The 15,172-nt window shown below is 36.4% G+C and overlaps 1 protein-coding gene across 2 annotated transcripts in view; it reads right to left on the reverse strand.

Annotated features, from left to right (window-relative positions):
• Window positions 1-1,641, reverse strand: part of LOC139783314 (uncharacterized) — a 58,105-nt gene extending 56,464 nt beyond the window's left edge. For both annotated transcript variants that reach the window (XM_071722467.1, XM_071722466.1), the window contains exon 1: window positions 1,392-1,641. In XM_071722467.1, the coding sequence (XP_071578568.1) occupies window positions 1,392-1,448 (57 nt within the window). In that variant the 5' untranslated portion in view covers window positions 1,449-1,641. The remainder of the gene's footprint in view (window positions 1-1,391) is intronic.
• Between the last annotated feature and the right edge of the window lie 13,531 nt (window positions 1,642-15,172).

Consider the following 15,172-nt stretch of genomic DNA (forward strand, 5'->3'; position numbering starts at 1 on the left):
ACTAAAGATATTTTCAAATCAAGAATATTCTGTTTTCCTGTGTAGAATACAAAAATCATGTCAGAAACATTTCATGTAATTTTGTAATGTTTAGCGAAAACGACAACTATTGTTTCGTGACATCATTAGAATAATGAATTAGGGCACATGTCATAGAGATGTGCTTTTTTCGAAATTATTGTTGGACAGAATTCCTGACATCGGTGTATACTGATGCAAGTTGAGTGCCCTTTTCGCACAAAAAGATGTGTAGACGTAATTAGAATATATGTATATTAGTGAAAAAACCTATAAGCCAAAAAATGTGAGATATGCCCTTTTCGAAATTGCACATTCAATTTAATATTGTGTTTCAATTTTAATTACGTTAATTATAATAATATATTTTTTATGATAATAAATAATGTACTAACCTATTTTTGTGTTCTTTATTCAATCCTTAATACACTAAAAATAATCCTTAGGGATTATTTTGTCCACACCCCAGGGATCTTTTTGTACATCCCTGGTACCAAATAATCCCTTTACAGAATTTTGGTAAAAAAAAAACTATCCTACCTAGCAGCATTAATTCAAAACTCTGTTCAATTAATTGTAGTTAAATAACCACTAAACCAAAAACCATTAAAGATATAAATAGAAACACATTATTTTATTATATATTTGGACTCGTGAAAATGTCAGCGATACAAACAGCGATGCGAGTCAGGCGCGGTTTTTCCCTTCCCCGGCCGGTTACTTTGTTTATAATTACGTTTCCGACCAACATACTTGTGACCCTCTTCTCATTTCGATTTCAACCGACACGTGTGTGACTGCAATATTCTCGCTTCTTTTCCGAGATGTGCGACTCTCCGGATTCACACCTGATTGCTACGACTTTTTAATTATTGTACTTTTTTGACTGCTGCAGAACTTGAAGTGAGCCCTCTCCTTTCTTCTTTTCTGTTTCCTTTAACGATTGATTAAACATATTGTTTTTCCGTTTCTTAGTGTGGAAATGTCCACCATAATCGTGTGTACCAGCTCGCTTATCACGACATCTCCTCAGGAAGGGAGCTTGCTACCTCGAGCTCTGGAGGAATAGATTTCCTCTTGTGTTAATAAATGCTGAAGATGGCTCAAAGGAAGAGCCGAAACGTTCGTCACTTGTAAATACATGTCTTAATTTTTATTGCGCACCACGTCCCGCGCCTGACTCGCATCGCCGTTTGTATCGCTGACATTATTCTATACCATTAATTGACTTCTCATCAATATTTATTGTTTGGAACAAACTTTGTTACTGTTGCGTTCAAACCTCGAGATTCGCGGGAATTTCTGGAAAGCGCGAAGGAAAGGCTAGCCAGAGGTAGGGGTATGAAAAGACGCGACGTAATACAGATACTTACTGTTATCTCGAGTACACGCATGGAGGCGCGTGCCTCTTCTTCTTCTTTTTTCTTCATATGACTCCAATCCCCTCACTCGGGTTCAATTCGGCCACATACTAGTCGTCAGATCTAATCCAGACTCGAGCAACGAAGTCCAAGCTCAAAATATTTGAAAGATTCAATCCAAACTTGGCACTAATTGCATCAGCACTCTTAAAAAATTATTCAGGACAAAACACGTCCGCACATGTCCGCGGTCTCGACGAGACTAGGCGCGTGCCTCGACTGCCTCGACTGCCTCGACTGCCTCGAGTCGAACGCACTTTTCGATGGTTCCGGTTATGGATCAACGTTCTTACGAGACGCTATGACGCTTACCGAAAGCGGTGCGAACGTCGGTCCTATTTCAGGTCAAGAATTCCCTATTACCTAGGATCGGACCATGTGCGACTTGAGGGTGTAAGGAGCTGAAAGGGCGAGGTCTTAACTTAAGAAATATTTTAAGTTTTTACAATCAATTCGAACATTAATTATAAAAAAGAGAAAATTAAATAGTACAGATTGAGAGTCAGGCAAATTAAAATATGGACGGTGTGTGTGCGTGTATGTGTGTATAAATGAAATATCCGCGAGTGTTACATTATGCAAAGGTGTTCGGGCAAGATTCTCATGGAGAAAGAATCTATGTAAAAATTAATATCCTGGCCGCCAAAAATACATTTGTGTGTTTTAAATTATTTTTTGCATAGAAATGCTGAATGTATGTGTGTGTGTGTGTGTGTGTGTGTGTGTGTGTGTGTGTGTGTGTGTGTGTGTGTCGAATCAATTAAACTAAATCGCAACTAAAGAAATTAAAATAAAAATAGAAATAAAAGTGTCGCGCTTAAATGTATACAATTATATACGTTATGAATCTGCGGTAGCCGAAATGAAATTTGAGAAATAAAATCCGAGGATCCGAGAATTCGATAGACTTTTGTAGGAAAAGGTAGAGATGCGAGAGAAAATTTGAAGGACTTAATAGTTGCTAGTTTTTAGCGTTTTCTTCTCTCGACGGAGTTTCAAGATCTCAGGGTTCTGTGGCTCGACAATGGTTTCTATGAGGAGATTAAACGATCCCGCTCTTCCCGCTGGCCTGCGGGCGGGAGAGAATTTCATGTTGAAAGAGAAAGAAACTATCGAAACGTGAATACGCGATGAGAGGAAAAAAACGCTTCCAAGAATAATATTGCACGGATATTTAAAATTAAAAATTAATATACGTAAAAGGTACTCCACAATTTTTTTAATCCCATATTGCAGAATGTTCGCGAATATGGATTGTCAGGCAAAAAGTTTACAACGCGTAAAATATTTTTCATGCAAATGACGCTCGGTACCCTGATAGCCGTTTCATTGCGATGGCCGCGGTGACCGTCCCTTTTCGGGATTAATTAAAGAACCTTGCAACGTGTTCTTGGAAGAACGGCGACCGCCGCGCCGTCGCCGCCGCCGGCTGGTAAAGGATCGCATGTTTCGGTCTAAATTCTTCGTGTCTACATCATAGTCGTAAGAAAGCGTCAATTTGGCGTTGGATGCACGAAAGTCCAACGACATAGTTACGAAAATGCTCGAGCAGTTTTCCAGGCTCGCCGGAACTCGGAGAGGGGGAGAGAGAGAAAGAGAGAGAGAGAGAGAGAGAGAGAGAGAGAGAGGGGGGGGGGGGAGAAGGAGAATACCGGTCACACAAAGGAACCGTGTCTGAATATAAATTCTTGGCTACGGTCAACGTGACGCTACAAATGCTTCGAAGCATTCCTCTTCTCTTTTCTTTCAATGAAGAAAGAAGGAGAAGAAGAACGCTCCAAAGCATTTGTAGCGTCACGTTGAACGTAGCCCTTATTTTACCGATGAGGTAAAATATTGGAGCTGCTCGCATCCACCGGGGTAGGTCCACCGCCGCGCTCATAAATAAGATTTCATCGTGTAATATATAATATCGCGTGCGCCCTATCCATTGTGTATTTTTATCTTCATTCACTTTGCATAATTTCGCCCGCGGTCCACGCTCTCGCCCTTAAATCGTCGAGCCGCGGCGCCGTTTCGCATTGCGTAACCGAGAAAAGTTGATCAATAGCATTGCAATTTTTTTCATAGAAAATTTCATACTTCTGACTAAAACACTGTGAAAAATTCTTCAGTTGTTTCGTAAAATGTCTTTACGGTCCAAGCTACAACGAAAGCACTCCAAAATGTTCGATGTTAAACAGTCAACGAGTCCCCCTATTCGAAGATCAAAAGCTACGAAGAAGCGCAGAAATTACACTCGCACTACGTTGAATGCTACTACCCATTTTTTCCCTCTCTAGCCATAAAAAATATATGAAAAAAAATATACGCGGAGAGATTCCCTTGGAAAACGCCGCGTTAAACGAGGGAATTAAGGCGGCTGAAAGGTGTTTGTGGTTTTTCATTATTCTTCATCTTTTATTCGAAGTAGGAGCACGCGATTCTCGAGACTCGGCTGGAGATGTCGGTGATGCCGCGCTCCTAACGCGTATAAGCGTATAACTAGGTAATCTAGAAAATTGGCGAATAAATCTCGCGAAGAAGCGCATGCACTACTCATTTATAAAAAACAAACGATGGTGGTGAAACACATAAACAAATATACAAATTAACATTATCATGGATTTATTTAGAAATATAAGCTGTATTTTGTTGTATTCGAATAATAGATTTTATAAAAAGATTTAAAAACCACAGTGAGAACTTCACTTCCCGCGGAACACACACTCGCATCACCGTTCCTGGTGATATTGCTCGCAAAACTCGCTATTCCACATCGCGAGACTGCATCGCGCGGAATAAGTAATCCAATCGGAAAGAAAACGGATCTCTTTGACTATTTACTCCGATCCTTATCGCTTCGAGATTCTTTCGCGCGAGATTGCGCGATTTCCTCGGGGAAGAGTTCAGCGCGCGAGGGATCGGTTCGACGATCGGAACCCTCGTTCTAATGTTTACCATTTATCACGGCGCTCCCGATTGCCTACCCTACCGGATGACAAAGGATCATGTGCAACTCGCGCTCCTTCTCTTCTCCTCGTTCCTTTATACGACGCCCTTTTTTATTGTCCTACTTACGAGGCCTACTTACTTCGTTATTACCGGAGCCTCTTATCTTGTGCCTCTGTCGATCTTTTCAAAGTGAAGGATTGCATTGACGCGTACAGAGTTTAGTTTGATTGGAAAGAAAAGGCAACAAGACGCGTCGAGACTGGCAGTGATGGTACTTTCGAACTGTGTTTCGAATTGCGTTGCAAACTGTTGTCGTACTGTTTCCGAACTGCGTCGTACTGGAAGTGGAGTCACGGTTTTTATAGGAATTTAAGGGGGCGGGTTTAATCTTTAGGATGATTTTAATTGGTAGAGTTTTCTTTTGATTGTGACATAGATTTCGGCTTTCCGCCTATCTCTTGACGAGTTACCGAAAAATCGTCGTTATCTATGATGCAATTTCTATTTAGTGGTTATCCATTGGCGAGTTTATTTTAAAATTCTTATCACCCTGCTCTTTGATTATGAAAGCTAATATCCCTCAGTGTCTTATCGGTATCAATTATTGTGAAGCGTGGATCTGAGCCCTGAGGTCAACTTCCGTGTTTCTAAACAGATGACACGTGTGGACGTTTTGATGTTGATAGATGTGACAGGGTGACTGTGGGGTCTGTTTAAAAAAGCACGAGATCAATGCGACCTTTTAGCCGCGTAATTCAAAAGTTCACTCAAGATCCTTATGGTGTTTTAATTTATGGTGACCCATGCCCCCCGTTAAGATAATTGAATTATTTGGTTCGAGTCATCTGGAAGGTTTCTGTTATTTGCTATTGTCTGTTTTTTTTTATGAGCGATGACATTTGGGAATGTGTCGGGTTTACATCAACTCGCCAATCGATAACCGCTGTTTATGATTTCCTGTTTCTTAGAATAAGAGTACTTCCACGAAAGAAAAAAATCGTGGAGTCCACAGGACGTAACATTGCTTTCTAGTCTTTTTTTCGCTTTATTCTAGTTCACGTGATAGCCACACATGTGAAGATTATATCCCACTTCGGTTTTTTGTTTCAGATTACCCAGAGATTAATTAGTAGGATGGTCGCCATGGAGGAAAAGATTTTTTGAGGTAACTCGCAAAAAGGAGATTTACAAACTTTCAATAAATAAATTTGAAAAAATCATATCTTGTATTAAAATGTTAATAAAGAAACAAAATAAACAAAAAATTGATCGGGTTAACAATTTCTTTTTAAAAATTTTTAAAAAATCCCCTATTTTTGAGCGCTTGCAACTTGAATAATGATAATAAGAGGTTTTATTTCGACTCAATTGGCTATTATATAAAGTTAACACAAACGTTACGACGTTTCGATCCTTGGTTCGGATCCTTATCAAGCAGTCTACAAAGCAATTTGGTCTAAAAGGTCATAATTAAAGTCATATTTTAAAATTAACGGAGCAAAGTTAAAAGCAATGTAATACCTACTAATAAAAAAGAACCATCACTTTTACGTTAAACCCATGAAGATTTTTGCCGAAAAAATCATAAGTTTATAAAGATGTAGAATGTCGATGGTAGTGACTTGAATTGATGCAGTATATATGCGCAAATTAAAACCATTATGTCGTTGTAAGAAGTAGCACACGTGTTGTCGAGGCGAGCATGTTCATGCGACTAACATTGAATAGACGGACGGGATTTAATAAATAAATTGAAGAACATCAGAAGGTTGTGAACATAAACATTGGTCGAACGAGAAACAAATCAAGCGATTGCGATAACATTGTCATATATGGGATTCAAATTGTCCGTGTCTTTTTGAAGATTGATCGTATCGGTCTGTCTTTTTATGAAAAATGTCTTGGCTATTTCACGTTTTCTGGTGTTCTTCTCTTTATGTAGTATATCAACAATGGACCAGTCAAAATCGTGCCCATATGTAACGCTATGCTTGCTGACCACAGAGTGTGGTTGCTGTCGTCTTTTTTAATGTCGTTTTAGTTCGACCCAACTAGCCAAGTAGTCAGGGCACGACGTCAGCGACGTAATTGATTTCTATATGCGGTTTTTGGCGGATGGATTGCGTGAAGCTCATTTGAGAAGGGCCGGAATTCGGCCGAAACGTTGTGCAATTTATGAATAATATATTAATTTGGCCAGTTGGGTCGAACTAAAACGACTTTTGTTTTGAATTATTTACTGGCGACGGAAGTTACTGTTTTGTTTTTTAATGTCGTTACAATGTTCCTTTATGCGCGTTTGTAAATGACGTTTAGTCTGTCCTATATACGAAGCGTTACAATCATCACAATTGGTCCTATAAACCAGTTCAGTAGAGTGATCCGTATCGAGTGTGTCTTTACCTCTCCTAATAATGGCATCAAGTTTTTTAGGTATAGTATAAACTGCGTCCAGACCTACTTTATTTAATGTGAGACGAATGACGTCGCTTAATATACGTCGCTTAATATACCGTATATTAAGTCCCTTAATATACGGTAATGCCACACAATTGCGTGCATCAATAAAGGCTACGTTGTTTCGGCTAACATTATCATCACGCATGTATCGGAGCTTTTTTAATCTAACATTAATGTGTTTATTTATGACCTGTCAATAACGCTATCGCAATACGCCATTTCGGATAAAATAGCGAAGTATTTACCTCGCATTACTCCACATTACCAACACATTACCTCCACATTACCTCCATTACTGACGATCGCATTTGTTAGAGTATGTTCAACTTAAGGACGTTCTCCGGTCCTTATACTAGAGAAAATTGATTTTCTTTAGATTTTCTTGAAACTGTGAATATACGTTAATTTAGGTGTGCTTTATGCGTGGTATAAATTTCAGTACCTCTTCCGGTATAAAAAATAAAGATACTGAGCCTCAAAGTTTCAACTTTTACTAATGAAAAGGTTTTCCAGGCCAAACGGTAAGAGATACGAGGTTGGTCAAAAGGACCAAAGTTGCTCCTCTCGTCGAGTTCTATAAGGAAAAAATGCCAAAATTAAAAAAAAAATTAAATTAAAAAATTTGTTTTGGTAAAAATTGAAACTTTGAGGCTCAGTATCTTGATTTTTTATACCGGAAGAGGTACTGAAATTTATACCACGCATAAAACACACCTAAATTAACGTATATTCATAGTTTCAAGAAAATCTAAAGAAAATCGATTTTCTCTAGTATAAGGACCGGAGAGCGTCCTTAACGCTCACAACGCTCGCGAGCATCATTCGTCCTTGTTTAACATTTGACAAACAACAAGGATGAAATAAGAGCGTTGCGAGCGTTAAGTGGAACGCACCCATAGGCTGCGTCCTGCGTCCCTATATTCTCAGATTCTCAGAAAGGAATTAAATTCATATCCTCCAGAGATGTGAATTTAATTCCTTATTTATTTAACCTTCCATTGGAGACAATGACAATAACTGTGGCCCCTTGATTTGACGATGGTTTCTGGTAGTATTTTTTACGTTGAACAAAAAATTATATAGCTCTTATAGGATTAACTGCTTTAGTTTTTGAGATATACAATGTTAAAATTAAAAATAAAAGGACGATTACAATAACTTTGGACCCTTGAAATGTGTGGTTTTCAGAGGCATTTTTGACGAGACATACGGGAAAAATAGTAAAAAAATTCTATGATCAAAATATTTGTCTCTATTTCCAAATTTTTATTTCAAGTTTTTAGAAATAGGCTTGGAGTTAGATTAGTTTTTTTATGCGGGGGAGGGGCTCCGCCGCAGGCGGATTACGATTTACGTTCAAAAAACGTAAACAACGCAAGACATTAGGATGAGATAATCCACCCCACCTCACCCTGGCTTGCTTATAAGGCGAAACAAGATTTATTATTGTACGGTTCGGGTTTTCAACTTTCCATGCGAACCAAGGTCCACCCCACCCACCCCTGTTTGCCGCCTACATGTGTACTGTCTATACACACTATTAAAGTATTATTTAAAAATTCATATTATTTATTTTTAACTTTAACACTGTATATCTCGAACTAGAGCAGTTAGCTCTATAAGACCTATATATAATTTTTTGTTCAGCGTAAAAAATACTACCAGAAACCATCATCAAATCAAAGGGCCACAGTTATCGTAATCGTGCCTTCCATTGCCCTCTTACGAAACAAACGTTCATATTTTATTTTTTTATAAATACAAAAAACGGCCAATTTCGAGCACTTCAAGATGTTAAAAATGTATTAAATAATTTCAAAGTATACAGTCAGTCGACGTTTCGCCCTAACTTGGCCTTCTTCAGGACATTAAAAATCCAAACCGTTAACGCATTACAAAAACTCTTCTTCCCTTACAATAACTGAATCAAATCACAAACGCTACTATTTACAATATTTAGATCTCGCCGAAGTATGTGGAGAATTGGTCATAATGAAGTCAGAAGTAATGATCGAGTATTCGTCAAGTTATCCGCTGATTCACTTTGTCGCCAGACCGTCTTAGTGGCAACTAAACCGAAAGTTGAAACTTGAAATAACCACTAGATTTATTAATTAAGTCCCAACTCACGACAAATTGTCGTGAAATCTAGTGGTTATTTCAAGTTTTAACTTTCGGTTTAGTTGCCACTAAGACGGTCTGGCGACAAAGTGAATCGGCGGATAACTTGACGAATACTCGATCATTACTTCTGACTTCATTATGACCAATTCTCCACATACTTCGGCGAGATCTAAATATTGTAAATAGTAGCGTTTGTGATTTGATTCAGTTATTGTAAGGGAAGAAGAGTTTTTGTAATGCGTTAACGGTTTGGATTTTTAATGTCCTGAAGAAGGCCAAGTTAGGCCGAAACGTCGACTGACTGTATACTTTGAAATTATTTAATACATTTTTAACATCTTGAAGTGCTCGAAATTGGCCGTTTTTTGTATTTATATGTCTGTTGTTTTATCGAGCGAAATCTCATCGTTATTTTTATTTTTTTAATTGAATAGATGTGGCATAAAAGTTGACTTTAAAACTTTTTGACTTTTTTCGCTTACAACCTTATAGATTTGCATGATTGTTTTAAAAAATATTGTTAGTACAATTTTTAATTAGATTAGACTTTGAAAGTATTAACGCGCGATATATCTGACAAAGATTTATGTTGCGAGATAATTTATAAATCAATATATTCTTTATAATAATTTGTGGAAGTCCGGAAGGTATTTAATATTGCATTATAAGCTTTTTTATATATTTTTAATCTTCGATTATCTATTATTATTATCATTCTATTATCATACAATTGTCTAGCTATTTAATCTTTCCCGCAGGCTTTAAATTAAGATAACAAGACAGATAACAAGATAACAAGATAAAAAATGACAGCTGATTTGAGATATTATAAAAAGGGTTCCCCCCTCCAATTTTGATGAGCTTTCAATATGTTGTTCTCTAGACGAAAAACGAAAATAAGGGACACGTATTTTTTTATACGTGCCCAATCACATATGTTTAGGGGGAAACACTTCTTTGAAAAGAATCGGTTTTTCTCTTTCGAGCCGAATATCTCCGAAACTATTATATAAAAGATAGGAAAAAATGGCAAAATAGAAATTGAATAGTTTAAAGAATGTCTTAAAATAGTGGCAAAAAAATTTTTTTATATATTTTTTAATATCTACCATTAAACATTTTTTCAAAATTTTGAAATGTTTTTATCACCAAATAAAAGATTATTTTTTTTACGAATTCTATATATAATAAAATTATTTCTCGAAAAACTATTTTTGAGAAATAATTACAAACGCCTCTGTACACACGCTATCCGTGTCCGCTTATGAGCTCGATTCTTTACACAACACGTTCTGCTCGCATCTTCCTATCGAAGGTGACGGTGATAAATACATTTGAAAAACATTTTATATATATGGAGGGGTAAAAGCCATAGTGGTGTAAGTCAAAATTTTTAAAATATTGACTCGTGTGCATAGATGCAATTTATATGGGGCATTCCACGCCAAATCACCGAGGATTTTCTTCGACCATTTTTGATTTGGCGGAAATTTTTTTGTGTTTTTACTAAATGAAAGTAGCTTCCATGATTTTTTTTAGATTTTTATCTCTACCCATACTTAAGTTATGGATTTTTTTCAAAAAAATGCAGTTTAAAATTTCAAATGCCTGTAATTTTAAGAAGAAAAAAGATATTGTAAAAAATAAGGTAATCTTTTTTTCGTTTTTTACTGTACTTTTCGAAGAAAATATCGAAAAAATTTTTAATGGACAATACTATGACTGTTTTTTTTTAAGATAAGTAAAAAATAATGGGTGACGGGTGGTCTGGTGGGTAGAGCGCCAGATTCGTAAACCGGAAAACCGGATTCGAATCCCGTTAGGCCACTGAGAAATTTCTCAGCAAAAATGCCGTCCCCTCCCATCTAGCGGAGAGAGGTAACTCTGGATGGGAAAAATGGGCTCCGTCTTTCGGAAGAGACGTTAAGCAGTTGGTCCACCCATAGCCGTCGACCGCTATGAGGTACCTCAGTGCCTGTTACTTCCACGCCGATTTATGTCGGCTACCTAAGTATGGCTAGCAACCAGCTTAGGGAATTAAATTGCTCACTCGGTCCTCCAGGTTGGGGGTTTTGGCAATGGGCCAGCGACCGATTACTTGTAAAAATTAACAAAGTGCTAAAAATCCAAGTTTCCCAGGTCAGGAAGGGCTGGAAACTGGGAACCGGAAGGCGAAAGATGCTATAACACCGGATATATATATATATATATATAAGTAAAAAAATTTTTTTTTCTCAATGCGACCGTTCTTACAAATCCTAGACTTAATTTCGAAATTTTTAAATTGGTGAAGATGGAATTTCAATAACTTCGATTTTTTAAGGGACTTTCTCTTCATTTTTTTTTTCAAAAATAATTTTTTTAAAATAACAGACTCTACCGATGGCTATCAAAAAATTTGATAAATTTATAGACAGCAATCCTGAAATTTCGATCTATAGATAAAGAGGAAATTCGAATATTTTCTATTTTTTAATTGCATTTTTACTTATTTTTATTATTAAATTACTTTTTTTTAATGGAATATTATAAATTGGGAAACTTAACGGATAGCACGTGACAATTAAATTATATAATAGTTAATAAAAAAAAACACGTATATATTATCTGTGAAAATAGCAATCAGATTTATTTAAAAACAAAATAAATAAATAAAAATAATTAAAAATAAACATAAACATAAAATAAATAAAAAATATATATATTAACTATATGATTTAATTGTCACATGCTAGAGCAAGAGGAGGGATAATAACAGGCGTTAGAAAAGAACTAGCCGCAGATGGAATAGAGGAGAGAGAGGAGGAAGGAATTGTGGAAAGAATAGCACAAAAACAAAGGAAGGTACGTGGAGAATTATAGCGGTATATGTGAGCAATGATATTGAAAAGAAGATAAAGCATATAAAGGAATATACAAATGATTGCGATTTTAACGCAAGAACTGGAGAAGAAGGAGGATTAACAGAGATAATGGGAGAAAGAAGAAAATCGAAAGATAAAGAAATTAATTCAGAGGGAAGGAAGCTATTGGAGTTTGTAGAGAAAGAAGGATTAGGAATAATGAACGGAACAAAGGGAGACAAAGACGGAGAGTTCACTTTTATAGGAGGGAGAGGTGAATCGGTAATAGATTATATAATTGGAAACCAGGAAATTTGGGAGAAAACTGAGGAAATAAGGATTGGAGATGCTATTGATTCTGATCATCAGCCCGTAATATTAAAGGTAAAAGGAACTGGTGAGAGAAGAAAAGGGGAGAAAAGAGTCAATAGAATAATGAATTGGTCAAAAGAAGGAACGGAAAATTACAAGGAGAAATAAAAATCATACGAATGTTCGGTAGTCTGTCAGGCTGTGGATATGCCAGTATGCATTTTATTTCATTGATTTGACTGCGCTTTTCTACTGATCGATTATATCATTTTATCGCGTTTGACTGTAATTTATATCGTCTGAAATTTTCATGTATATTAATTTTGTTTACACGCTGAAGATGACACAAAGAAAGTGTCGAAACGTCCGAATATGTATTAACTAATTATCGTATTGACTATATTTTGATTGCGCATTAATTACCGCGCGTGGCTCCGATTGCCTCTTTTTTTTTTTGCCTTGCAACTCCCCGCCTGGCAGTGTCCTCGAATCGGATCACGCGGGAGTATTAACGGCGATCGGCCGCGAGCCGCGAGGCCTCACGCCACTCTGACACGCTTGTAGTGGAGGCAAATTAGACCAAAAAAGTGCGTTATCTCGGAACCGGTTAAAACTACTCGGATTTGAACGTTTTTTTTTTAAATGTAGGTAATTAAAAACACTACAATGTTTATGGATTAAAAATTGACGCTTTTTTTATAATTAAAATAAACCTGAAAATTTATTAAATAAACAATTAGCGTCAATTTTTAACCCATAAACATTGTAGTGTTTTTAATTACCTACATTAAAAAAAAAAACGTTCAAATCCGAGTAGTTTTAACCGGTTCCGAGATAAAAACCTAATTTGCCGCCACTAATTAGACCAAAAAAGTGCGTTATCTCGGAACCGGTTAAAACTACTCGGATTTGAACTTTTTTTTAATGTAGGTATAATTAAAAACACTACAATGTTTATGGGTTAAAAATTGACGCTAATTGTTTATTTAATAAATTTTCAGGTTTATTTTAATTATAAAAAAAGCGTCAATTTTTAACCCATAAACATTGTAGTGTTTTTAATTACCTACATTTAAAAAAAAACGTTCAAATCCGGGTAGTTTTAACCGGTTCCGAGATAAAAACCTAATTTGCCTCCACTATTGGCTCTAAAACACCGTGACCGCCGAGGCACGAAGCCCTCGGGGCACGCGCTCCGTCTAACCGAGTAAGTATGGAAACGATGAAAGTATAGTGGTATTTCACCGGCGATGTTGCAATCTCCAACTTATGCTACACCTCTCATGTCTCCTTATCTTCGCTTTATGCCATATTAGTATTGTGTTGTAATTTCAGTTCTTTACTGTTAATATTAACGAAACTGTCGTGAGTTGAATCGATTTCTCACCGTAGTAAGAACCGCGATCTTGTGTTACGACTTACGTAAAATGATTACTGTAGGGAATGTAAAAGGTTTAATGGTTATTTCATGATACATAAGTGTAGAGGGATAGTAAATACAGCAAAATACAAGTGCATAGCTCTTGTATTTTTTGTTTAACTTAATATCTTGTATATCCCTCCTGTTTAGGATATACGGCAATGCGGGATTTATGCCATAGTACAGACACTTTGTAAAACTCGAAATCTCCTATGTGTTCTTTTTCCTTCTTTTTTTGGATCGTATAACAATAATATTTCACCCATGAATGTCATATAACCCACCCCTCTGGGATATATGGCAAAAATGCAAGAGTTTCTAAAAGTTTTTTTTATTAAATACAAAGAATGAATATTTTATATTTCTATTTTTTTTATAGTAGTAGACAGTATAAAGTTTTTATTGATATAATTCATTTGCCTTAGACATAGTAAATAGTACTCGATAAATTAAGTTTTCCTTAGCTGCGGCGTATATACCCCTGAGTTACCCTATATATATAAAAAGCTTATAATGCAATATTAAATATCTTCCGAACTTCCACAAATTGTTATAAAGAATATATTGATTTATAAATAATCTCGCAATATAAATCTTAAATTAATAAGAATAATAATATTTTATAAAAGCTTTTTTTTATTTCACTCTATTCTCATGCTTCTTTAATATATTTAATTATATTATGTATACACAATAAATTGTATATGAGAATAGAGTGAAATAAAAAAAAGCTTTTATAAAATATTATTATTAAGAGATACATTGGGTTGGGTACGTCCCTGAAAAACGCCACGTGTTAGAGGGCGAGGAGGGGAAGGAGGAAAAAGAGTGTAAGAGGCCGTAGTGGTCAGGTCGGGTTAGGATGTATGGTTTTTGTAAGAGGTTTGGGATCGTTCCTCACAAAAACGCCTTGTAAGCCCTGCGGGGAGAAACAATAAACGATACAATACAATACAATATTAAGAGATACATTTATTATACTATCGATAGAGAAGTGAATTTCTTATTTATATAATTGAATTTACGGATTTTTATTATAATTACAATTATATAAACAAAATTATAGGAAAAAATGGTACAATAGAATGGAATAAAATTAAAACTTGCTAAAAATAAAGTTGTTAATAATAGGGGAGACCGGGGCTAAACCGCCAACGGGGTTGAACCGCCAAATCAAATATCTCGGAACCTATATATTGTGCGAACTCGCTATTAACATTGTAAACGATGCTTATGGTACCCATGTGACCAACGGAGTTTCGGCAGGTTACCTGCCGTGTTATGATTTTTACGAGGGCAAACGTGTTTTCGGAAGGTGAAAGTGAAATTTTCTGCGCGTGGAAATATTGTAATATCTGCAATAATGTTTGCTCTCCAAATCTCGAGGTACGTGATTATAAAGAGTAATGCATGCTGAACACGAATCCAGTGTAGTTTTTTCATTATCGTTGATGTCTAATATTTCGTGAGCGATCAAACCTGAAACTTATGTTTGGGGCTTATCCGCCAGTAAGCACCCGGGGCTGGTCCGCCAGTCTCGTCACTGTGGCGCGCCGGGCGCACGACTTCAGCTCACGGCGATTTCAGGTTAGGTTTCCCTCGAGCGTGATTTTGTCTTCCCTTGCACGTGCGTCAGTTTG

This window comes from Temnothorax nylanderi, unplaced genomic scaffold (genome assembly GCF_030848795.1).
Source record: "Temnothorax nylanderi isolate EJ_2023f unplaced genomic scaffold, tnyl_v1.0 TNYL_tig0488_pilon, whole genome shotgun sequence".
NCBI lineage: Eukaryota > Metazoa > Arthropoda > Insecta > Hymenoptera > Formicidae > Temnothorax > Temnothorax nylanderi.